This window comes from Hylobates moloch, unplaced genomic scaffold (assembly GCF_009828535.3).
Source record: "Hylobates moloch isolate HMO894 unplaced genomic scaffold, HMol_V3 SCAFFOLD_8, whole genome shotgun sequence".
NCBI classification, from domain to species: Eukaryota; Metazoa; Chordata; class Mammalia; order Primates; family Hylobatidae; genus Hylobates; species Hylobates moloch.
The window spans coordinates 86,549,743-86,575,023 of NW_026652283.1; the positions used below are offsets into that span (position 1 = coordinate 86,549,743).

At 46.4% G+C, this 25,281-nt stretch overlaps 1 protein-coding gene and 1 long non-coding RNA gene across 3 annotated transcripts in view; one reads left to right on the forward strand and one right to left on the reverse strand.

The window, feature by feature from the left end:
- The window catches only part of CCDC13 (coiled-coil domain containing 13), a 63,707-nt gene that overhangs the window by 26,369 nt on the left and 12,057 nt on the right, over positions 1-25,281 (forward strand). For both annotated transcript variants that reach the window (XR_009214487.1, XM_032161931.2), the window contains exons 8-13: positions 2,203-2,364; positions 5,397-5,573; positions 9,284-9,490; positions 11,610-11,749; positions 12,249-12,332; positions 14,647-14,769. Coding sequence is in view for 1 of the 2 variants with exons in the window: in XM_032161931.2 (XP_032017822.1) it covers positions 2,203-2,364; positions 5,397-5,573; positions 9,284-9,490; positions 11,610-11,749; positions 12,249-12,332; positions 14,647-14,769 (893 nt within the window). In the remaining variant the exon portion in view is untranslated. The remainder of the gene's footprint in view (positions 1-2,202; positions 2,365-5,396; positions 5,574-9,283; positions 9,491-11,609; positions 11,750-12,248; positions 12,333-14,646; positions 14,770-25,281) is intronic.
- Positions 213-12,642, reverse strand: LOC116473612 (uncharacterized). Its single transcript, XR_004249351.1, has 4 exons — positions 12,559-12,642; positions 4,169-4,281; positions 2,194-2,334; positions 213-434 (listed from the first exon to the last, which is right to left on the reverse strand). It is a non-coding gene; the product is annotated as an uncharacterized LOC116473612 (long non-coding RNA).

Below are 25,281 nucleotides of genomic sequence, written 5' to 3' on the forward strand. Positions count from 1 at the left end.
TTCCTCATCTGTATAATGGGGATAATAATGATGCCTACCCCATAGGATTGTTGGGAGAATTGAGTCAATACTTGTAAAGTGCTCAGCACAGGGCCTGGCATGGAGGAAGCACTGTATAAAAGTTAGGTGTGGTTCTTTTCCCTTTGTCCCTTCAAACTGAGAAACATGTGAGAAGGTGTGTGATTTCCACTATTTGCCAAGCATATCACCCTTGTTCCCAGGGACTTCGAGGGTCACAGTGGCTTTTATCCTCAGTGTCTCCCATGGGATCTTTGAAGCCAACATAAAGGGGGAAAAACTCCAAGAAGCTAATAGATGATAGTGCATGGCCTTGGGGTTCAAGAGACCTGAGTTTACATTTGGCCACCAGTCTGCCAAATGTAAACTGCCAAATGGGCAAACCCCTTCATCTTCCTATGTCTTCATCTTCACACCTGTGAAATGGGGTAACATAAAATAACATTTGTAAAGCACCTAGGACAGTGCCTGACCATAATAAGCACAAAACACTTCTTATTGTCATTAAGTTATATGTCAAATTCCTTTTTTTTTTTTTTTTTTTGAGATGGAGTCTTGCTGTATTGCCCAGGCTGGAGTGCAGTGGTGCGATCTCGGCTCACTGCAAGCTCCGCCTCCCGAATTCACGCCATTCTCCTGCCTCAGCCTCCCGAGTAGCTGGGACTACAGGTGCCCGCCACCACGCCTGGCTAATTTTGTGTATTTTTAGTAGAGACGGGGTTTCACAGTGTTAGCCAGGGTGGTCTCGATCTGTTGACCTCGTGATCCGCCCACCTCGGCTTCCCAAAGTGCTGGGATTACAGGCGTGAACCACTGCGCCCGGCCCTGTATGTCAGATTCTTAAAGGTAACAATGTTCTTTAATGATTAAATGGAATTGCCTCACAGCGCCACACGAGGGCACTGGTGGGTGCCTTCAAAGCTGTGCTCCTGCCCTTTGCCAGGGAGCCTAGCGAATTGTGCTTCCTTTCCTGGCTCAAGTTTACCAACATTGTTTTGTCATTTGGTTGTGTTGATGGGAACCAGGGTCAGAAGGACCTTAGGAGTTGTCTGCTTCTACCCTAGCGTTAAAGGGTGATAAGGGCATTGTTCTGTGGGATGACATCTACCTGCCACTTGCTGAAGGCCCACGTGTGCCAGGCTATGTTGACAGCTTCACCTAGACCATCTTGGGATTTTGCAAAGTTACCTAATCCTAAAAATAACCTGTAGCATTTAAAATGCAGATTCCAAGTCCCTTCCCCTAGAACTGTAGTTTGTTGATCTGGAGTAAGCACCAAGATTTGTCAGTCCAAGAAGAACCTCGGAGGATTCCCAGGCTCAGACAACTTCACAATACTGAATCCTCATAACAGTGTTACGCAGGGTGTACTCTTAGGCCCATTTGACAGATGAGGGAACTGAGATTCAGAGAGTTACCTGTGCGCAGTCATACAGTCTGTGAGGCTTTGAGCCAGTCTGTTTCCAAACCCTGCCTTCCCCTCTGCAGTATCTCCTGTAAGTGACTGCCATCTTCCGAGGAGCGCACCCAGTCTTAGGTGGTCTGTCTGTTAGAAAGTTCCTCCTTGCCCAGCACTTTGGGAGGCTGAGGTAGGCAGATCGCTTGAGCCCAGGAGTTCAAGACCAGCCTGGGAACATGGTGAAACCCCATCTCTACCAAATATATATATATATATATATATAATTATCCAGGCACAGTTACCTGTGCCTGTGGTCCCAGCTGCTCAGGAGGCTGAGCTGGGAGGATTGCTTGAGCCCAGGAGGCAGAGGTTACAGTGAGCCATGATTGCACCACTGCACTCCAGTCTGGGCGACAGAGCAAGACCTTGTCTCTAAAATAAATAAATAAATAAGAAAGTCCTTTCTTGAACTGAGACCTGCCATCCTATCCCTCCCTGGTTCCTGGGGCCACAGGTCTGCTTCCCAGCCTCAAACAGCCCCTCAGAGATAGGGTGATTTTTCTCATTCACCTTTTTTCTAAACTGAACTTCCCTGATGTCTTCCAATGTGTTGCTCAGGATGCCAGCTCAGATCATCCCCCACCCCTAGTCCTCCTCAGATGGGGCTACCACAGCCATCTAGAGAGGCGGTTCCATCTTCAGTCCATGGGGTCTCCTAGCACACTTCTGAATAGAAGAGGCTGGCTGCAGACCCATTGTGGAACAACGAGTTTTACCATCCTCAGGTTCGAGAGCTTGAGAAGCAATTGGGCCAGGCCCAGAGCCAGTCTGCAGGAACAGCCAGTGATGAGCTGTCTGTCTATCCAGACCCAAGGAAGCTGTCGGCACAGGAGAAAAACCTGCTGAGGATCCGCAGCCTGGAAAGGGAAAAACAGGAAGGCTTGGAGGTAACGCGTGCCTGAGGAGGTCAGCCGGGCATGTGGGAACGAGAGATCATGATGGTGCCTGCAAGGGCTCTGAGGCACATGTGGCCAGAAGTCTGAGCCACCCCTTCTAGGCAGGAGACACCTAGGGACCTGGGTCACCTCTGCATGTTCCTCATGTCCTGTCAAACCAACCTGAGCTGCCTGACTGGGACCTCACTGTGAGCCCATTTAATGAACTTTTCGTCGCCCCATCCTGGCTGTTTTGGAGGTGCTGTACCTGAAATTCTCATTGTAAAAGGGAGAGGGGGAGGGTCACGGCCCCAGAAGTATGATAGGGTTAGACGGGGCTTAAAGGGGGAAAGTTCCAGGCTGATGAAAGAGGTGGGCAGGCTGGACCCAGCACCAGGGGCCGCATCTCACCTGCTGCATTGGCAGTGTCAGAACTCTAACTCTACCAGGTTTAAGCAACAAAGAGAAGTTATTGGCCCATGTAAACGAACAATCCAGAGGTGGCCTAGCTTCAGGTGCAGATTGGGGCCTTGCTCTCAGCACCTTCTCCTGGGTTGGCTTCACTCTCTTCCACAGGGACCCTGGGTAGTCCTAGCTTCTCTCCTCCAATGCAGCCTCTACAGACAAAGGGTTTCTCTTTCCCAATAGTTCCAACAAAGTCCCAGAATTGAGTGTCTTTGGTCTAGCCTGGGTTATGTGACCGTCCTTGAGCCCATCACTGTGGCCAAGAGTACAGGGTGTTTTGATTGGTCAAGCTTCAGATACCTGCCCCAAGGTTTGAGGGGATGTTAGCCTCCCCAAACTTGCAATGAGAGTGGGGAGTAGGGGCCACTTTAAAGAAGGTAGCAGAAGCAGCATGAAGAGGTGCAGGCAAGCCATACAACAGGCCCCCATAGCGGGCCTGGCAGTGAGCTACCTAACAGTGAAGACTTGCCTTTTCATCTGGAGACTTTTGCCTGTGAGCACCAACTCTGGGTTAGGCCCTGTGTTAGGAATGCTGTAACCATGACCACATTGCACCTTCCAGCGCTCTAGACCATCAGCTGTGAGGAGGGAAACAGTGAGACCACAGAGGTGGGCAGGGCCTGCTGGGCTTTGTATGCCAGCCAGGACTTTTGGCCTGTATCTTGAAGGCTGTGGAGAGCCACCAAACGGTTTTTGTTTTTTTAGATGGAGTCTCTCTCTGTTGCCCAGGCTGGAGTGCAATGGCGTGATCTCGGCTCACCGCAACCTCCGCCTCCGGGGTTCAAGTGATTCTCCTGCCTCAGCCTCCCAAGTAGCTGGGATTACAGGCACCTGCCACCATGCCCGGCTAAGTTTTATATTTTTAGTAGAGACGGGGTTTCACTATGTTGGTCAGGCTAGTCTCGAATTCCTAACCTCAGGTGATCCACCTGCCTCAGCCTCCCAAAGTGCTGGGATTACAGGTGTGAGCCATTCGCCCAGCCCACCAAAGGGTTTTAAGTTGTGGAGGGAGGTGGTCAGCTGTGCATTTTGGAAAGGTCACATGGTTGGAGCAAGAGGAGGAATGGGTTGGAAGAGGTATGGAAGGCAGAATAGTAATCCTGGAGACATGACTAAGGATCTTTGCCAAGATAGTGGACTGTCATGGAAGGGCCAGACACCTGGGACAGTGAGGACAGACTTTCTAGGGCTCAAAGACTGATTGGACTTGGAAGAGTGACGAGGAGGAAGAGTTATAAAGGACTTCTAGGGAGTATAGTGGGTGGGTAAGGGAGACAGGGTGGGTTCAAGAGGAGAAAGGGAGTTGAGATTTGGAAATGTTGGGTTTGAAATGCACCTAGCTTGAACTTACATGTTAGTACAGAATAGATTATGTTGAACAGTTGGGCTGACCATAAGCTGCAATGGCGGGTGGAAGGAAACAGCTTCCTGCATGCATTCCCTCTGCCAGGCACCCATAAGAGCCTGGAGTGTGTAGGCAGGAGAGCAACAGGTGAGTAATGGCTGCCTCCCTGCAAAGGGCTCGTGTCCTATAGATTCATGTTTTACTTGTTTTGCGTTTCTATAATTCACTTCATCAAGGATATGAAAACACTTTTCCAGCAACAATTCACCCTCAGGATCAAGCAGGTGATGTCACCCACTGCCCAAGCTCCTCCTCAGTGTCTCCATCTTGTCTTTACGGGTTTGCCTAATCTAGCCTCTGCCCCTTCACTCACTGTGCTCCAGCCACACACCTTCTACCCCAGGGCCTTTGCTCTTCCCGTCATCTCCTTCAGTCTCTGCTCAGATGCTACCTTTTCAGAAAGGCCTTCCCTGACCATATCCTTCTCACTATTCCTGTTTCCTACTTTCAAATTAGCATTTGTCACTATTTGACATTATCTGTCTCCATGAGGATTATCAGCTCCTTGAGGACAAGGACTGTTTTGCTTTTTGCTGTCCCCCAGCATCTATAACAATACTAAGCCCATAGTAGGCCCTCAGGAAACCCTTGAGAATGAAGGGATGATTGAATGAGAGACTCCGAAGATGTGTGCTGCATGTGAGTTTCCAGTTGGTAGCTGACAAAGCAAGGTGCTGTCAGGGGTTGTGCCAAATGATCATGGAGGAAGTGGGAGAAAAGACCCTCCTTTCTCATTCTAGCTCCTGGTGGTGCAAGGTGCTGCAGTTGGAACCTAGCCTAGCACTCTTTTTCTAAAGTATGGCTTTTCTCTTTTCCCCTGCTTGGGGAGGGGCTTAGGGGTAGGACTGGCTGTGCTTTCTGGAGGACACATGCAGTTGGCCGTGGCTTTCCTCTCATGTGCTAGGAAGCCTGTATCTCAGGCTGAGGTTAGGAGTGCTGTCATCCATTAGTGCTGTCATGTGCTAGGGCAAGGGTGGGAGGCTGCTGCACACTTGATATCCCTGAGAGGCCTGGGCTGGGAGTCAGGGCCCTGGCTCTAGTGACTTGCTCTGTGGCATTCAACAAGCACCCCCACCCCCAGCCCCGGGCCTTGCCATTGAGTAGGAGCCAGGGAGCAGATGTGGCCAAGGTCCCACACAGCCCTGCTGCCCATGCCCTCACTTTCTAATTACAGAAACTTGCCAGTGAGCGGGATGCCCTCCAGAGAGAGCTTGAGGAGCTAAAAAAGAAGTTCGAGGGCATGAGGTCTCGGAACAAGCTGCTGTCGAGTGAGATGAAGACCCTCAAGAGTCAGATGGGGACCCTGTTGGAGAAGGGCCGGCATGATGACGAGCTCATCGACGCCCTCATGGTATGGCCCCACCACTCAGGCAGTGGTTGCCCAAAGGATGGCCCCAGCCATGGCCAGAGTGAGCCCTCACTCACCCCTCAATGCCACCTGTGTAACCCCAAAGCCCATTGTCTCCAGATGGCCCCCAGCACCAAAGCCCTGCCCCAGGGACATGAGCAGCTCAGGGAGGCTGCCTGAGGGCAGGTAGGGGGCTGTGATGGAGCAGCACGAGGCACAAGACACTGGGCCTATGGACCCCAAAAGAGACAGAAATGTATTGGGGGAAGGAGGTGGGATTATACCCTGGGTTATTTTTCAGCAAGGAATGAAAGGGACAGGAGGAGCCAGTACCAGTTCTTATCTCTGTGGTGGCACAGAACCCTTCCTCTTCTGGGCATGTTATAATGCTTAGTCCTCAAGATAACTTCTAGGATCATATATTTTAATCCCACTTCACAGATGGGGAAACTAAGACTCAAATTCATTAGATAACTCATCTAAGACCATACAACTGAGTTCAAAGCAGGTTTATCTGACTATAAAAACTTCCTGGATTAAACGTATCTCAAAATAATAAGAGCTATTTATGACAAACCCACAGCCAATATCATACTGAATGGGCAAAAACTGGAAGCGTTCCCTTTGAAAACCAGCACAGGACAGGGATGCCCTCTTTCACCACTTCTATTCAACACAGTGTTGGAAGTTCTGGCCAGGGCAATCAGGCAAGAGAAAGAAATAAAGGATATTCAAATAGGAAATGAGGAAGTCAAATTGTTCCTGTTTGCAGATGACATGATTGTATATTTAGAAAACCCCATCATCTCAGCCCAAAATCTCCTTAAGCTGACAAGCAACTTCAGCAGTCTCAGGATACAAAATCAATGTGCAAAAATCCCAAGCATTCCTATACACCAATAACAGACAAACAGAGAGTCAAATCATGAGTGAACTCCCATTCACAATTGCTTCAAAGAGAATAAAATACCTAGGAATCCAACTTAAAAGGGATGTGAAGAACCTCTTCAAGGAGAACTACAAACCACTGCTCAATGAAATAAAAGAGGACACAAACAAATGGAAGAATATTCCATGCTTGTGGATAGGAAGAGTCAATATCGTGAAAATGGCCATACTGCCCAAAGTAATTTATAGATTCAGTGCCATCCCCATCAAGCTACCAATGACTTCCTTCACAGAATTGGAAAAAACTAAAGTTCATATGGAATCAAAAAAGAGCCCGCATTGCCAAGACAATACTAAGCAAAAAGAACAAAGCTGGAGGGATCACGGTACCTGACTTCAAACTATACTACAAGGCTACAGTAACCAAAACAGCATGGTACTGGTACCAAAACAGATATATAGACCAATGGAACAGAACAGAGGCCTCAGAAATAACACCACACATCTACAACCATCTGATCTTTGACAAACCTGACAAAAACAAGAAATGGGGGAAGGATCCCCTATTTAATAAGTGGTGCTGGGAAAACTGGCTAGCCATATGTAGAAAGCTGAAACTGGATCCCTTCCTTACACCTTATACAAAAATTAATTCAAGATGGATTAGAGATTTAAATGTTAGACCTAAGACCATAAAAACCCTAGAAGAAAAGCTAGGCAATACCATTCAGGACATAGGCATGGGCAAGGACTTCATGACTAAAACACCAAAAGCAATGGCAACAAAAGCCAAAATAGACAAATGGGATCTAATTAAACTAAAGAGCTTCTGCATGGAAAAAGAAACTACCATCAGAGTGAACAGGCAACCTACAGAGTGGGAGAAAATTTTTGCAATCTACTCATCTGACAAAGGGCTAACATCCAGAATCTACAAAGAACTCAAACAAATTTACAAGAAAAAAACAACCCCATCAAAAAGTGGGCAAAGGATATGAACAGATGCTTCTCAAAAGAAGACATCTATGCAGCCAACAGACACGTGAAAAAATGCTAATCATCACTGGTCATCAGAGAAATGCAAATGAAAACCACAATGAGATACCATCTCACACCAGTTAGAATGGCAATCATTAAAAAGTCGGGAAACAACAGATGCTGGAGAGGATGTGGAGAAATAGGAATGCTTTTACACTGTTGGTGGGACAGTCAACTAGTTCAACCATTGTGGAAGACAGTGTGGCGATTCCTCAAGGATCTAGAACTAGAAATACCATTCGATCCAGCAATCCCATTACTGGGTTATAAATCCAGGATTATAAATCATGCTACTATAAAGATGCATGCACACGTATGTTTACTGCGGCACTATCCACAATAGCAAAGACTTGGAACCAACCCAAATGTTCATCAGTGATAGACTGGATTAAGGAAATGCAGCACATATACACCATGGAATAATATGCAGCCATAAAAAGGACGAGTTCTTGTCCTTTGCAGGGACATGGATGAAGCTGGAAACCATCATTCTCAGCAAACTATCACAAGGACAGAAAACCAAACACCGCATGTTCTCACTCATAGGTGGGAATTGAACAATGAGATCACATGGACACAGGGCGGGGAACATCACACACCAGGGCCTGTCGGGGGGTGGGGGGCTGGGGGAGGGATAGCATTAGGAGAAATACCTAATGTAAATGATGAGTTGATGGGTGCAGCAAACCAACATGGCATATGTATACCTATGTATCAAATCTGCACGTTGTGCACACGTACCCTACAACTTATGTATAAAACAACAACAACAACAACAACAACAACAACAAAAACTTCCTTGATTAGTAAGGCCATACTGCTTTCCTAACCCTACAGCTTGGACTTTTCTCTGTGGGACCTGAGGCACCAAAGTTTGGTGTCAGATTCCAAGTTGTGCCTGCAGGCCCAGGGTGGGGGTGATCGTGTCTGGCTTGGCTGGGGTGTTTGGGGGGTGCTGGCTCAGGCACCTACCTTAGTTCATGATCACTTTACATGACAGGGTGGTGGGCGGGGCACAGAAGACCTGAAATCTAGGCCTGCCTCTGTCAGTATCTCACTGTGTGACCATAAGCCAGTTGCATCCCCTCTCTGAGGCTCAGCAGCCAGTTTTAAAAATAAGTTGCAGGGCTGGATGTCCTCTGAGGTCCCTGCATGTCACCATTCTTTGTCATTGAAGGTGGCATGATGAGAGCTGCAAACTAGCCCCAGTCATGCTATTCACCAACAATATGCCCTTGGGCTCTCTGGGCCTCAGTTTCCTCCACTCTGAGGTGAAGACAACAGGTCCCACCTGTTCCAAATGACAGACATTGTCCTTTCTGTTGGCCCCAGGCAGGAAGCCTTTGCCCAGGAGTCTCCTTGAGGGCTTTTCCTTGGGATGAGGCTTCAGTCAGGTGCTAATGGATCCCTGGCAGGGGTCCAGGTACTGCCTCCAAGGGCAGTCTCCCAGCCAAGCAGGATCAGGCTTTCCTTTCAGCTAAATATCTCCCCCACTGGGTGAGGAGTCACCATCTGATCTGCTTTCTGTTGTCTGAGAGCCCCTTGGATCTTCTTGGCCCCAAACTCAGAGAAGGAAGTTGAGGGCAGGAAAAGAACATGGTCCCCACCTGCCTGGTTCGACATCCCCGGATGGCAGGCAAGGAAGGTGTTCCTGCCTCTCGAGGGAACAGGATCCCACTGTTAGGTTCCTGCAGGCTGCTTTGGGGTGAGGGAGGCAGTCTGTTCTTGACCTCCCCGGCCCAAAGGGCCATGCCTGACTCCACCTGCCCTCCTGCCTGGCCCCCCAGGACCAGCTGAAGCAGCTACAGGAGATCCTAGGCAGCCTGAGTCTGCAGGAGGAGAAGACGCGAGTGTTCCAGCACCACCTGGACCAGCAACTGAACAGCGAGGCTCAGCGGAACAACAGCCTAGTCGCCCAGCTGCAGGCCATGGTGGCTGAGCGGGAGGCCAAAGTGCGGCAGCTGGAGATGGAGATCGGACAACTCAATGTGCACGTGAGTAGGGCACTGGCACAGCCCCCAAACCCATTTTCAAGCTGGGCAAGTCCATCCAGCTCCTTCCACTTCTTTCCACTTGCTTAGCTCAGGCCAGACTTCATCCTTCCTGGCTCCACTTTGGCCACCTGCTTCTATCTGGCTCCCCAACCCATTCTGCACACAAACCTGATTGTGTCCTTGCTCTAGTTAAAATCTGTTCATGGCTTACTGTCACCCTTGACCTCACCTGGTTCTCAAGGACCCAGGCACCTTCCAGTTTGCCCTCTCCCATCCCCAGCTGTGGCCTTATCCTCAGGATTCAAGATGGTGGCAGTAGCTCCAGCAGCAGGATGAGAGAAGGAAAGCCACACTTCATTCAGCTTCCAGGCACCACGTGACTAGCTCTTGCTGCCACCCCTCCTGCATCTTCTCTTCACCCCTCCCCTTTCCCCACACTCTGGCTACCCAGGCACCATTCAGCTCCTCACATAGCCTGGCTTGCTCCGCGCTCCAGGGCTACGTGCAGCGTGAAGCACACTCCCTCCCCTCCTCCCCTACGGCCTCCGCCTGGCCAGCTGCCCCTCAGCCTTTAGGTCTTACCTAGTCAGGAGCTCCTCCAGGAAGCCCCGGGACCCCTGTTCTGTGTTATGTGCCCCTCCTAGGCACTCTCCTAACTCCCTGTGCATCCCCAAACCAAACTTCTCTCACACTGTGTAGTCATGTTCCTGTTTTATCCCCTGCACTCCCTGTGAGGCACCACAGACTGCGGTGCCTCAGTGCCTGGCACTGGAGCAAGCATACAGTAGATGCTCAATAAATGCTTGTCTAAGGCATGAGCTTGTAAAGATATTTTGTCTTGGCAGGTGCCTTGAGGGCACAGCTTGGGGCTGCGAGGAGTCAGGCACCTTCACCTCCCTGGGGTGGTGGTGGGGCTGGGTGGTGGCCTTGGGGAGAATTTCCTGACAGGCATATAGGTCTCCCAGTGACAAAGGAGCCTTGCAGCCTCTGGCCCACTGGGAAATTGACTGACTCAGCCAAAGGCATGTTGCAAAGCAGCCCTGCTCTTTGTTTCTGGGGATCTGTGGTTTGTTTGTTCAGAGGTGAGAGCCCAAGATCCCCTCGGCCCTACCTCAGGCTGGCATTGGCTGACCAGCCTGCTTTGTCCTGTAGCCTCTATTTCCACAGGCCAGGGTAGCCTGGGACCCCAGGACTGGCTGTGACAAAGTGCTGTGAGGCTGAAAGGGAGCCTGGGGGCACGAGGAAGTCTGGGAACAGAGCACATATGGCAGTGAGTGGGGACTCACCCTGCTCCCCATCCTGGCTTACTGGGGAGAGAAGTCTGAAGGGGTCCAGAAACATTCCAGCATCTTCACCTCACCACTGTCCTTTCTCCAGGCACACAGGAGAAGACTGTTCCTACCTCTGAGGTCACCAGCTGAATGGGGGCCAAGCATTACCCACCAGACTTAAGTCGGCACACGTTTCGAATTTTCTCAGAATGGGTGGGACTGGGGGACAAGCCAGGTTGTTAGGGGCTTACACCAGTTGTCCACTCTGGTGGCCTGACCTCCTGCTGGGGTCCTCTAATGTTCGTGTCCAGTCCAGCCCCAGCAGGTATCCAGAAGAGGAAGGGGTTGAGGGAGGGGTGGGGGCCTGGCAGGCTTAGCCTCCACCCAAGGCTGCTTGCCCTCACTGAGTCCCTGCCAGCCTCTCTGGCTGCGGGTGTCTGGAAGGTCCAGGTGTTCCAGCTGAGGAAGGCAGCTGGCCTCACGTCACACCTGGTGTTCAGCCACATGTGGGTGGGGCCGCCTGGAGAAGTGGACCCACTCAGAGACGTCAGTCTCTGACCTGCCCTGCATGCGAGGCCATGCACCTCCCTCTGGAACCTGAATATAGAACAGCTTCCTGGCCCAGTCACCGTCCTCACACCATGTAGCTTTCTTTCTGAAGAGAGGCATTATTAGATGTCATTATCATGCAAGTAGTGCCTTCACCAAACAGGCCTCGCTTTTCACTCCTGAAAAGAAGCCTCTTTCATATCCTCTGAAAGCCCCGAAATCAAGCCAAGGTCCCCTCCTGCCTTCTCTAGTCCTCTGAGCCAAAGCCCTGAGGATGGAACTCACATCTGTTCTTACAGTATCTTTGGAATAAAGGAATGGGTGAGGGGTCCAGTGGTCGCGAGGTCAGCCCTGCCTACACCCAGTTCCTGGAGGACCCAGGCCTGACCAAGTCCCCGGCCTCAGCAGGCGATCATGTTGGCAGGCTTGGATCTTCTCGGTAAGAAAACAATGGGAGGGAGGGGTTGGAAAGTGAACATTAATTATTCAGAAGAAAGGTTGTTTCTTGCTACCTCTGATGGGAAGCCACGGGTGCAATTTTAAGATGACTATGCTGTTGTTCTTCCAATACGTGGGCCTCTCCTATGACGTTAGCTCTGCGTCTGCAGAAATGAGCCGGTTAGGCCCAGATTTTATCGCTTCAAGAGCACGCTGGTTGCAGCTCCCTGTAAGAGCCTCTCTGAACTGGCCTCAAAAGTTTTCTGCCCCTGGGGCCCTCAAACAGACCCATGTTGGGTTGTTCAAGGCTCTGGTGTCTCCTGTTCTGTCTCATTTTGAGCAAACAAGAGTTCTGGAAAGAAGGGCAGCAAATCCACAGGACTGCTGCAAGGGTTTCCTGGACCCCTGCTGGCCACTGCTCCACCTCACATGCAGAGGTGAGGCCCAGCAGGGCCTGGTCTGCCTTCCCAGGCTGATGGGCCCCTTCCGTCTTTACACAGTTCTGTGACCAGCCTGGGCCACACACTGGTGGAATCTGCTCTCACGAGGCCTTCCCTGCCCAGTCCCCACAGGACCTCACCTAGGTATGGACCCCCGACCCCTGGACTCACAGTTTTTTCCCATTCTTGATTGCTCAACCAGTATTGCCATCCCATTAAAAGGAGGGGAAACTGAGGCCAGGCAAAGTCCAGGGGCTCTTCCAAGGTTACATAAAGACAGGGAGGATCAGGGAAGTCCTGTCCAAGATGATAGAGTAAGCAGCTTCAGAACTAGAATCTTGGCCTCTGACTCCCAGGCTAGGGTTTCTACCTGCTACCTGAGAATTAACCTGAGGAACCTTCCTGGGCCTGGCTTCTAGCACCTTCCCTCACCTTCTCTTGCTCATTGAGAATCAGCCTCTAAGGGGAGAATTTCACATGATATGGGTTCCCACTGATATCCCCTCAGCCCTCGGTCCCCCTCTTTGTTGATAGAATCAAGCCAGAGGGTGTAAATGGGCCCTTTGTTCCTACTGCCAGCCCATAGACAAAGGACAGCATTGTTCTGCCTCTAAGCCCTGTCCCGAGCCCTGCCTACTGTCCACTGGAGCCATGCTCCTGCTGTCAGCACCCCCGCCCTGACCCCTCAGGCAGGTCAGCTCAGGTTCCAGGCAAAGCCTCCAAGTGGCCCCAGTCCCTCATCTCTGTGGCTCCAGCAAACTGGTCCTTCTCTGGGCTGCTATCCCCAAAAAGTGGGGGACAGCATGCTGCTGACACTTGGCAGCATAGGGTCTGTGGGCCAAAGCTGCCCCACCCATCAGGCTGGAGTCACAAAGGCACTTGGGGAGAGTGGGCTGACACTGAGCCACAAGGCATGTGCCACGCTCCTGAGGGTGGGAGGTCTTGTCACAGCACAGGGAGAATGGGCAGGCTCTGCCTCTCTGAGGTTTTAGTCACAGTAATGAGAGCAGGAAGATGGACACGATGACCCCTTAGAGTCCCTTCCAGGCCTGTGTGGCTGCGACCTCTGCGCCACACAGAAATACAGGAGCTGCTGTGTGCCTTGGCTGCCCAGACCGCTGGTTCTCAGGCTTGTTTCTTCCACAACACACAAATACTGAACTCGACCATGTGTGGGCCCTACTCTCATGGAGCTTACAGTCCCCTCCCACAGGTGACAGGACAGGAATTCACAGGGCAGAGTGATCCCGGAGAGTATGTCTATTCGGGCTGGCGTGGTTTGAACCCATTCCCTTCAGGTGACTGGTGGGGTGCCTGGGAGGAGGGCAGAGTGAAGAATCAGCCCTTTGCTCCTGCTCCTCCTCTTCCCGCATTATAGAACTGGGGAGATGAATGGGGCTTTCCAAACCGCAGTGCACACACAGAGCCCCTGTGGATCAGCCAGGTCAAGTGCGGGTTCTGATTCAGCAGGTCTGGGGTAGAGCCTGGGATTCTGCATTTCTAACAAGCTGCTAGGAGATGCCAGAGCCACCGATTCAGAGACCACTTGTAGTAGCAAGGCCTTAGAGCATATTTAGGAGTCACGGAGGGGTCTGCAGTTCTCGGAGCCCATCTCAACCACCCCTCTCAATGTTTAGTGAGGGAACTGGGGCCAAGAGAGAGGAAGAGACCTGCCCAAGACCACAGAGAAGTCAGCCCTCAGGGTCACATGCCCCAGCCCAGTTCTCAGTACACTGCCCAGCTCTGCAGCCTTCCCTATGCCCTGTACTGCTAGAAAAGTAAGCTCAGGGTCTCACTGGGAAAAGTGGGGGCACAGCGGAGAGCAGCTTGGAACTCACATGTGGGCTCTGGGGGCTTGAAGTTTGGGGGCAGAGTTTACTTTCTGTCCTGGCTCCAGCCTGCAGGTAAGGGGCTGGTAGGCAGGCCTAGTGGTAAGAGGGAAGCAGTGATGGGTTGGCTTAGGGCTGGAGAAAATTGAACAAGTCACAAAGCCAAATGCCCAGGCTCCAGGAAAGTGGGCTGGGCTTGGGGACCAAGCCAGAAGATGCAGGAGGGCTGGGAGAGACTGGCAGGGACACAGAGACTGGGTACACCTGACACTGGGTAGGGCAGCCAGGCCCTAAAGGCCACACAGATACCCAGGGCACCCCAGGTCCCCAAGAACCACCTGCCATAGCACCAGACTAATTCCAGGCCCCCACAAGGCTTGGATGGACAGAGGTACCAGAGTAACTCTAGTTCTGGTAGGTTCAGCTTTGGAGCCTAGGGACTTCAGCAGGACCAGGAATGGTGGGCAAAGAAGCCAGCAGGGGAGGACCTAGAGGGACTGGGTTTGCTTCCTTTGCTCTGGCTGACATTCGCCCTGATTGTCCTTCTAGTCCCTCCAACCATCACAGGGGTAAGTGTTATTTCTAGGCCTCAGATGACCTCTGCCCTCTGCCCTCCACCCTGATCCCAGGTTCTCGGACTCCCCAGAACAAAAAGGCTGGCAGGCACAAGTGACAGAGATCAAGGCCCTCTGGCAGGCTGCCGAGGTGGAGCGTGACCGGCTCACCGAGTTTGTCACTGTTCTGCAGAAACGGTAACACATGTCACCCAGGGATCTCTCCTATAGGCCTGCATGGGGTGGGGACTGGGGCCAGGCCTCATTTATGACTGGGTCCCGCTCACCTGAGAGCTCGGCTCCTAGTGTTGGTCCAGGGCATTCCTAGCAACAACTCGTGCCCCACAACCTTGGGGCCCTGTCATCACTCTGTGTTTTGCCCTTAGGAACAGCCCCATTCTACATGCACCCAAGGGGACTGTTGTATGGCATGTGGACATTGCTGGGAGTCTCGGGGAGAGACACCCAGGAGTAAATCAGTCAAATCAATCCAACAATAATTAAAATCTGTGATGAGCCTGGCACTGTGCTTGGTGCTGCTGGAGGGTTTGGTGGGAAGAAAACACAAGCTATACTGACATGTGGAATCTCAAAGAACAAGAGAGGTGCTGATAGCTGGGGAGGCAGGGAGGGAAGCACGAGGCCTGGGGCACTGGACCAGGAGGTATGGTTTTCTCTGAAGGGTTGTTGACAGACTTCCGTTCAGATAAATCAGTGCTCCCCACTCAAATGATCCTTTTGGCAAGAATTGCAGGTGTCCAGGCCAACACATGGCTCAACCATGTGACCTCCACACTGAAAAATATTAAGCACACCACTGAGTTTCTGCCCTAACAGGCCATATCATGTATCAGTCAGGGCTCTTTGATGACAGACAATAGAAAGCAATTCTGGCTGAATTCAGTGAAAGGCAGATTTTTGGAAGGTACTGGCAGACTCCAATGCAGAGAGCAGGAGAGGAGCCTGAGAAGGTGCAGGCATCTTGGGTAGCAGGAAACCCTGGGCAGTTCCCTGGGCCACTGAAATGGCATGGCCAAATGGCTTTTAGCTCTTGTGCCCATGGGTTCTGGGAGAGAAGGCTGAACTGGCCAGTGCTGCGCCCGTGTCCACCCCACATGTGAGGGCGCTCTGACTGAAGTTCCTCCGGGTGCTCACAGAATGCAGGAAGGATAGTTTGCCAAAGGGAAAACGGGGGTACTGATAGCAAAAGAAGGAGCTAGGGGTGCAGGGAAGGACAAAACAAAGGATGCCTGCTACCTAAATAGTGAGTAGTCAGCTTTGCTTTCACATAGTATATAGAGAATATGTGAATTTCAGACATACTCAAGTATATGAGAAAAGCAACATTAATTCTTTTTCTATAATTGGAATGTAATGGATAGTACAAGTCTTTAGTCTATCAAATAGTAGAAACATACTCAATGCAGGCTTTCTCTCTCATTTCTCTTGAGTTACATCTGAGTTTGGGGGTGTGTGAAAAAGGTGACTCAGTTAGCTATTGCTGCATAACAAACCATCCCAAACCTAGTGGCTTCAAACACAATGGTTTGTGCTTTCTCACGATTCTGTGGCTTGGCTGGGTAATTCTGCCCCACATAATGTCAGCTGGGGTCACTCACTGGTCTCATGCAGCTGGCACTTCAGCAGGGATGCCTCAGTTCTCCTTCATGTGGCTTCTGTCTCCATATGACATCTGTCTCCATGTGACATCTCATTTCCAGGGCCTCTCCACACAGGGCTGGGATTGGGGTGAGGCAAGCAGGGCACCTGGGGTACGAAACGTAAAGAGGTGCTCACACCCAGTCACATACGTGCAACTCTGCGAATATGCTGGCCCTTTTTGGGTCCTTGGGTTCCTCCTGCTACTCTGTGTCATTGTGGAGTGTTGGGGGCTCTGTGAGGCTGTGCCAGGCCCATCAACCAAGACCTGTTGCCTTTTTTCCTTGAGGTTATTGCTAAGTCCCCAGGCTGTAACAAGAAAAGGGAACCCAGGCACCTTCTGCACTCAAATTCCCTCAGATCTATTTGGTTTAAAACTAAATGTTTTAAACTAAAACCATTTAGTTATAACTAAATTGGCCAATCATCAAAACTGATGATTCCTTTAAAAACTGATGATTGGCCAATTAAACCAAATTAACTATTTTAAATTAAAACTAAATGTTTTAACTATCCCAAAGTACAGGACCTTCCTTTCTCAGAGATCCTCAATATCTACTCCTTTCTTTATCTGCAGAGTCTGTCCCAGCCTTGCATGGGGGAGGGTGGGGGAGTCTTTCTCTGCCTAGCTTCCCTTCTCCTCTACTCTGCCCTGCAATTTCCAGCTGCCTCAGTTGCCCTCCCCCACCCAGTTCCCTAATCCTGTGTGCTCATCCCAGCGAGACTGCGGTGCTCTGCGTGCCTGCCCCCACCCCACACTGCAGTGGAAAGTGCCTCAGGCAGAAAGCCAGGGCAGTGGGCCAGCTGAGCTCAAGTCCTTCCTTTCCTCAAGTCTTGTATCCAGTGTGTGTCGTCCTGTTGTCCATTGTCTGAAAACTAGTTCTTTCTTACATTTTATCCATTTTTCTAGTTACCTACAATAGGAATTGGTTAGTCCACCATGACAAAAGTCACTAAATAGGTCTCTTTTTTAAAAAGCACATAGTCAGCTTTGTTCTTAAATTTAATCTGGGAATTTCTGTGTTTGAACAGTATCGTTTAATCCATTTTGATTTTGGTAATATTTAATCACTTTAATTAATATTTTCTATTTGCCATGATTTTTCTTTGTTCCTTTTTTTCTCCTTTCTTCCCTTATATTGGACTGATCAAGTTTTATTTCTCTTACTTCTTTACAAGTTTGGAAGTTAGACATTGTATTTCTGTTCTTTTAGTGGTCACCTTTAACTTTTAACATCAAACTCAGCAATCTAAAGTTAGTTGGTTTTGCTACTATCACTTTAAGCAAAAGAATAAATTTAGAATGTTTTAACTTTGATTTCTCCATTTGTGCCTTTCATGTTACTGTTTCCTAATATTACTCTTCCACATTCTTTTTTTAAACCCTGAAATTAAACCCTCCAAAGTAAGTCTTGAATATTGAATAGTCAATATTCGTTTCCTTTTGCCAACATGTTTGAAAATGTCTTCACTCACTGTTACTTCTTGTATCTCAATCTTCCTTCTAGGTTCACTTTCCTTCTTACTGAGATGCCCTTTAGTTCAGTGAGGCCATGTAAATAGTAAACTCTCTGAGTATTTGTTTATTTTTATTTATTTTATTTATTTTTCTTTTCTTTTTTTGAGACCGAGTCTCTCTCTGTCACCCAGGCTGGAGTGCAGTGGCATGATCTCAGCTTACTGCAACCTCCGCCTCCCAGGTTCAAGTGGTTCTAGTGCCTCAGCCTCCTGAGTAGCTGGGACTACAGGTGTGAGCCACTACATCCAGCTAATTTTTGTATTTTTAGTAGAGTTGGGGTTTCACCATGTTGGCCAGGCTGATTTTGAACTCCTGATCTCAGGTGATCCGCCTGCCTCAGCCTCCCAAAGTGCTGGGATTACGGGCGTGAGCCACCATGCCTGGCCTGTTTATTTTTAAATGTCTTTATTTTGCCTGTCTTGAATGAGAATTTAAGAGAAATTTGGGCATAGAATTCCAAATAGATGGGTATTTTTTCACAGCACTTTGAGGCTATCCCATTGTTTTTTATAATCTACTGTTGCTAAAAAGAAATCTGCTATCAGTTTTATTGTCATTCCTTAATAGATTTGTCCTTTCTCTCCGATGCTTCTTCAGATTATTCTCTTTGTCTTTGACGCTTTGAAATTTCACTGTGATACGTATATACATATATGTATATACACACACACGTATATATGTAATATGCCCACATATTTATATATGTATATATGTGAGTTTACATATATGTAAATATATATTTTACATATAAGTGTAAATATGTGTATATTTTTGTATATAGGTATATGTAAAGTATACATATGTAAATATATGTAAATATGTTATATGTAATTTTATCTACTCAGAAGTTAGTGTTCTTTTTCAATCCAAGGACTTTATATATTCCCAAGGACTGCTATCCATATATTGCCTCTTCCTCACTCTCCCTATTCTTTTAATCTAAAATTCCTAGTCAATATATGTTAGACTTTCTTATTCTTTCCTCCATCTCTTTACCCTTACTATTTTGGGCTGAATTCTGGGTGATTTCTTCAAATCAGTCTTCTAGATCAGTAAATATCTTCAGTTGTGCTTCATCTACCATGAAACCTATTTTGATAACTGTATTTTTCGGTAAAAGCTCCTGTTCTCAGCCAGGCACAGTGGCTCACGCCTGTAATCCCAGCACTTTAGGAGGCTGAGGTGGGTGAATCACCTGAGGTCAGGAGTTCAAGACCACCCTGGCCAGGTTGGTGAAACCCCATCTCTACTAAAAATCCAAAAATTAGCCAGGCGTGGTGCCAGGCACCTGTAATCCCAGCTACTCGGGAGGCTGAAGCAGAATTGCTTGAACCCAGGTGGCGGAGGTTGCAGTGAGCCGAGATCACGCCACTCCACTCCAGCCTGGGCAAAAAGAGCAAAACACCCCCGTCTCAAAAACAAAACAATAACAACAAAACCCTCTTGTTCTCTTTCTTATAGCATTTGTTCTTTCATTACAATTTTTGCCTTTCTCCTTTTAATAATTTTGAACTTATTCCCTTTAGAGTTTTCTACCATCTTCATTAATTAGGATCCTAAGTAATGTCTGTCACCTCTCCCCGTGTAGTAAATTATTTCCTTGTGTGGTTTCGATTTTTGTGATTTTATGAGCTTATGTTCAGTGGGGCTTTTTTTCTTGTAGAAGTTCTTAGGTGATGACAGTGTTTCTGTGGAGGTGTTCTGCATTTGTTTCTGTGAAGCTTTTAGGGTTTCAGTGGTCTCTGATTGGTACTTCATGTGAATTTATTGGCTTAGATTTCCTGAACACATGAATGCTGCCCTTGTGTTTCAATTTCACATGATTGGTGCTTCCTCTCCTCCTCCCCATTTCCCGAGGTCCTGATAGACTACAGGCTTCCTTACTACTTTTTTGAACTTGTAGATGGATATTATCTTAGTCCTTTTTTTTTTTTTTTTTTGAGACAGGGTCTCACTCTGTCACCCAGGCTGGAGTGCAGTGGTGTGATCACAGCTTACTGCAGCCTCAACTTCCTGGGCTCCAGTGATCCTCCCACCTCAGCCTCTGGAGTAGCTGGGACCACAGGCACATGCCAACAGGCCCGGCTAATTTTTGTGTTTTTATAGACTTACATTAAATGCATCTTTACATTTTTATGAGAGTATGTCTGTATCACAAATTCCTAAAAAAGAAATGGCTGAATCAAAGAATATGCACATTTAAAGTGTTCACAAATCATGACAAATTGCCTTTTAAAATGAATCAATTTACATTCCTACCAATAATGTGAACTGTTTTCCCCCATACCCTCACAGTTACTATGTTTTATTAATCTTAAACATTTTTGCCAAACTAACAAGGAAATGCTAGTATCTCCTTGTTTTTATCTGCTTTGCTATGACCAAAAGTGAGGATAAGTATATTTTCCACATAACTTTTATGTTTTTTTTCTTTTAACTACCTATTCATGCCATTGCACATGTTTTAGAGTTGTTTATATTTTTATTTGACTTATAAAAGAACACTTTATGCATTATATATATGGTATCATGTATATAATGTGTAATATTATGTATGTTTGTCTTCATGAAGATTTTGTGTCATTGTGCTAAATTCATTCTTAGCATTCTTAGGTAGGGGGAAACCTCCTTATCTGAGTATTTTTTACCAGCATCCCCACAGTTACAGTCCCCATGAAAGCAAAATTTTTAACATCAAAACAGTCATCATCTGACTATTTAATATTCTTCACTTCACATTGGCGTTGGGTCACTTTGGTCAGACTCTTGAAATACAATGAAAATCAATTATGAAGCAAAAAGGTAAATCTTTCAAAATATTTGGAATTTCATGAGATTGATGCACATGAGTTTGGAGAACTATTAGAATCTCAATCAAAGACATTGACAAATTAGGATCTAGCTGAGTTAGGCCTGTTAACAATTGAAGAAAATCAGTGAGACCAGAGATTGGTCAAAAGAGAATAATCAGAATACCAAAGGGTCCAAGAGGTCTTGAAGCTTATGGACATCTGTAGATCCCAGGCAGGAGGAGCATCCTCGGGTCTGGAGATGGGGGGAGGATGAGGACAGAGCTGGTTTTGGTGCGTATTTGCAGGAAAAGTTGTAGAGCCTGCTGATAGATTGGAAGCTGAAGATGAGGAAGAAAGAGAAGGCAAGGCTGACCCCCGGGTATCTGGGCTTAGCAACTGCATGAGTGAGGATAACATTTATTGAGATGTGGAAGGCACATTATAGGGGAGAAGGAGAGAAATCAAGAGATTGCTTATTCCTAAAATTTTGTGGGAATTCACAATGCGGTTTGCTATTTTATATGATGTTTTGCTGTTGGTTTATTATTTCCCCTATTATAAACGGAGTTAAACAAAATGCATACATTATTGAAATTCATAACGGAAAAGTGAAAGCCCCTCCCCCACAGTTGAGTCAATAGCTGCCACATATTCCTTTTTGTTTTCAGTCAAGTGGCTGAATTATATTATCCTTATATTTATTTGTTTTTAAATTTTTAATTTGTTGTAAATTTTTTAATTAGATCATGTATTATGCATAATCTTCTGCTACTTATTTTACTTAGTATATTGCATTTTCGTGTCAGTACGTATTCCTTTTATGGTTACAGAATATTTTATTGTATAAATCCACTGTTATTTATTTACCATTCTTCTATTGATGGGTTATTAGTTTCTGTTTTTAAAATACTTTATTGTGTTGTTTCCTTCTATTCTTATTTTACTTTGAGTTTTTAAAGTCAGAAATAGCTACTGATTTTACCAATGCTTCTTCAATATCTATTGGAAGGATTACCTGATTTTCTCCTTTAACCTAATTCCGATGTTGAATCCTACAGCTCTAGTGTTCTTGGAACTATGTTATGTTACTCTCTTACAATGCCATTGAATTTAATTTTCTTTCTTTTTTCCTCTATTTTTACTGTGGTAGGCAGAATTCTAACATTCCCACCCCCGATATACATGCCTTATAAACTTCTCTTCCCTTGAGCGTGGGCAGAACCTGTGAATATAGTAGGATATTATTGCCACAATTATGTAAACTTACATGGCCAAAGGGATTTTGCAGAGCTATTTAAGGTTACTCATCAGATGACTTTGTGTTAATCAAACAGGAGACTCTCTGAGTGGGCCTGACCTAATCATATGAGTCCTTTTAGTCTGAGTCTAGCTGTCAGAGACAGAGGAAGCCAGAGTGGAAGTAGCATTTTCTTGCTGGCCTTGAAGACATTCTCCAGCAAACTGTCACAGGAAAGGGGGTTTTGATCTAGACCCCAAGAGAGGGTTCTTGGATCTCAGCAAGAAAGAATTCAGGGCGAGTCCACAGTGCAAAGTAAAAGCAAGTTTATTAAGAAAGTAAAGGAATAGGCCAGGTGCGGTGGCTCACGCCTGTAATCCCAGCACTTTGGGAGGCCAAGACAGGCGGATCACGAGGTCAGGAGATCGAGACCATCCTGGCTAACAGGGTGAAACCCCGTCTGTATTAAAAATACAAGAAAATTAGCTGGGCATAGTGGTGGGCCCCTGTAGTCCCAGCTACACAGGAGGCTGAGGCAGGAGAATGGTGTGAACCCGGGAGGCGGAGCTTGCAGTGAGCCCAGATCGTGCCACTGCACTCCAGCCTGGGTGACTGAGCGAGACTCGTCTCCAAAAAAAAAAAGTAAAGGAATAAAAGAATGGCTACTCCACAGGCACAGCAGTCCCCAGGGCTGCTGGTTGTCCATTTTTATGGTTATTTCTTGACGATATGCTAAATGAGAGGTGGATTATTCATGCCTCCCCTTTCTAGGCCACATAGGGTAACTTCCTGATGTTGCCATGGCATCTGTAAACTGTCATGGCACTGGTGGGAGTGTAGCAGTGAGGACGACCAGAGGTCAGTCTCATTGTCATCTTGGTTTTGGTGGATTTTGGCCAGCTTCTTTACTGCAACCTGTTTTATCAGCAGGGTCTTTATGACCTGTATCTTGTCCCAACCTCCTATCTCATCCTGTGACTTAGAATGCCTTAACCATCTGGGAATGCAGCCCAGTAGGTTTCAGCCTTATTTTACCCAGCTCCTCTTTAAGATGGAGTTGCTCTTGTTCAAATGCCTCTGACATTCCCCCCCCCCCAATCCCTTTTATAGGAGAACCATTAATCCTAAGGGTTGCAGAGGGACGAAGATCCATCTTTTGTAACTTCTCCAGGCTGAATAGGGGCGATGATATTCCTCCCTCTTGTGTTCAGGGTAGTGAGGAGCTCAGTCAGAAAGCATCAGTATGGTGAGGGCCATTCATAACTCTTGAGTCCAACAAAAGATGATATCTGGAAGATTAATAAGTGTTCAATTTAAGAAAACATTCAGTAAGCTTATCCTGCATTCCTATACAAAGAGTACAACAGCAATATATTCCACAACAGTAAAGCAAGGTAAGTAAAGTTATCCCAAGTAAACTAAATTAGAAGGCTTTCCATGAACTGGCCAACTGTTGGAACCAAGCTGATATGGGGTTGCTAGCCAATTCCAATACATGCCCAGAATTAGAATACTGATCCAGATTTTTACATGACCCATCCCTTGTGTTTCTTCTGAGCAGCAGTCAGAGATCACTGGTTGGTTCACAGGAATAAACAAGATCAGTTGCCCAAGGGATTTTTATTGGCTCTATGAGTCAAATTTGACTCCTTAAAGGAAAGCATACCATTCCAGTCAAAGTTTTGGTAAAATAACCAATTTCTCCAATTGTGTCCTGTTGCAAAAGAAAACAGATTCGTATTGCACTTATGCAAATAACTACATTGCCATAAATTAAGAATACTCACACATAGTTTCCAAATTCTGGAGAAATCAGGTAGAGAGAAACAAATATGTTCCAAATTTTGTTCACAGGAGTATGCTTTACTCAATTGTTAAAAGCTGTAAATAGCTGAAAAGTTTCCTTGACTCTGAAAAACAAAAAGGATCAGCAACGTTTGAAACAAAATTAAAAAGATTACTTTAGACTTCTTCAGTTTAGTACATGCAGTTAACTTCTGTTTGATATTCAGGAACATTTCAGCTCTCCATGAGTCCTGAAAGTTTTTTCCTCTATTCTGATGTTACAATTTCCAAAGTTATCAGAAACTTGCATTCAAGAACATCTGTCAAAGTCCTGTAGTTGATTATAAACCACCTTCTAAAGAGGATTAAAACAAGACAACAATTGTAGATGATAAAAAGTCTTAGGACAGCCACTATTAAATCCACAATTGACTAGGAAATTTTGGTTACCTCTGTGGCACACAATGATTTTATGTAATAATTATTAATAACACATTAAGTCATATCAGAATTATAGGAGTTTTAAAAATAATTTTGGAACATAGACCAGTAACATATTTATACAAATATAGTCCAATGAAAGCCAAACACTATTTCATATTTGACAATGCTTTCTATATGATTTCTATACCAAATAAGCCAAATGTTACTGTTGCATTAGTGTGTTATTGATGTCAAATCCAATTCTTAATAAAACCTTATAGATAAATTTATTTAATTTTAATCAGTTTGAACATAAGATAAGATTCTTACAAACTTTGTATAACCCTTTACAAATTTTTGTTAAAGAGATCATAGGCAGGTTTTTGCTCTAAGAAAAACCTGTTGTGCCTTTATTCCAATGTTTAATTGATGGAAAAACTGAATAATACCCCTTTAACTTTAGTCAGTATGTTCACACACAGAATTTCTTTTACAATTAATTTTTCACAAACCTTCCACCCCTTGCTTAAACCTTTAGTTTTCTTCTAACTTAAAAAAATCCTTTAACCTTTAATCTAGGCAAGAAAAATCCACATTCCCGTGACTTCTTGTAATTTTTCACCAAAAACACATTTCACTTTCCTTACACACCTCGCATGTAGAACTCTTTCTTCAGTAGACTCAATTACATGTTACAGTGATAACTCTTAGCAACTTTTACTTTTGGTGAAAACCTTGGTAAGTTTGGGATTTTAATTACGTACTAGTATGGAGCCTAGGACAGCAAACAGAAGTGCGGATAAGGTCTGACTCTTTCCTCCATCTGACTTCTAATGTGTCCCAGGCCTTACCTAGCTGTAAAGCAGGTAAGTCATACAGTTAAGACTCATAATGGCATTTTACGAGGCATTTAGGAGGCCTAACAACCTTCAAATTATACAACATTTCTTGCATAAATTCCCTTTTTTTAAGCAACTAGTCATTTTACTTTAGGACAAGAATTTACCATACAACATCCTTTCTTACATAAAATCTCTTTTCTTTATAACCGTCTTTGCATAGCTGGGGGGCATGGCTAATTCCACATGTCCCTAGGCCTTATGTAGAATCTAATGCTCCAAAGTAGGTAAATTGAACAATTTTCAAAAGTCAAAGAAGAAGTTTATGATCTTAAAGAATTTAGTAAATGTAATATCTGACCTGCATAATTTAGACTAAATGTTTACATTTTTGAAGATATTTTTATTTTACCAATAATCTTTAAAACTCTCTTTATTTCCCAAAAATTACTCAAG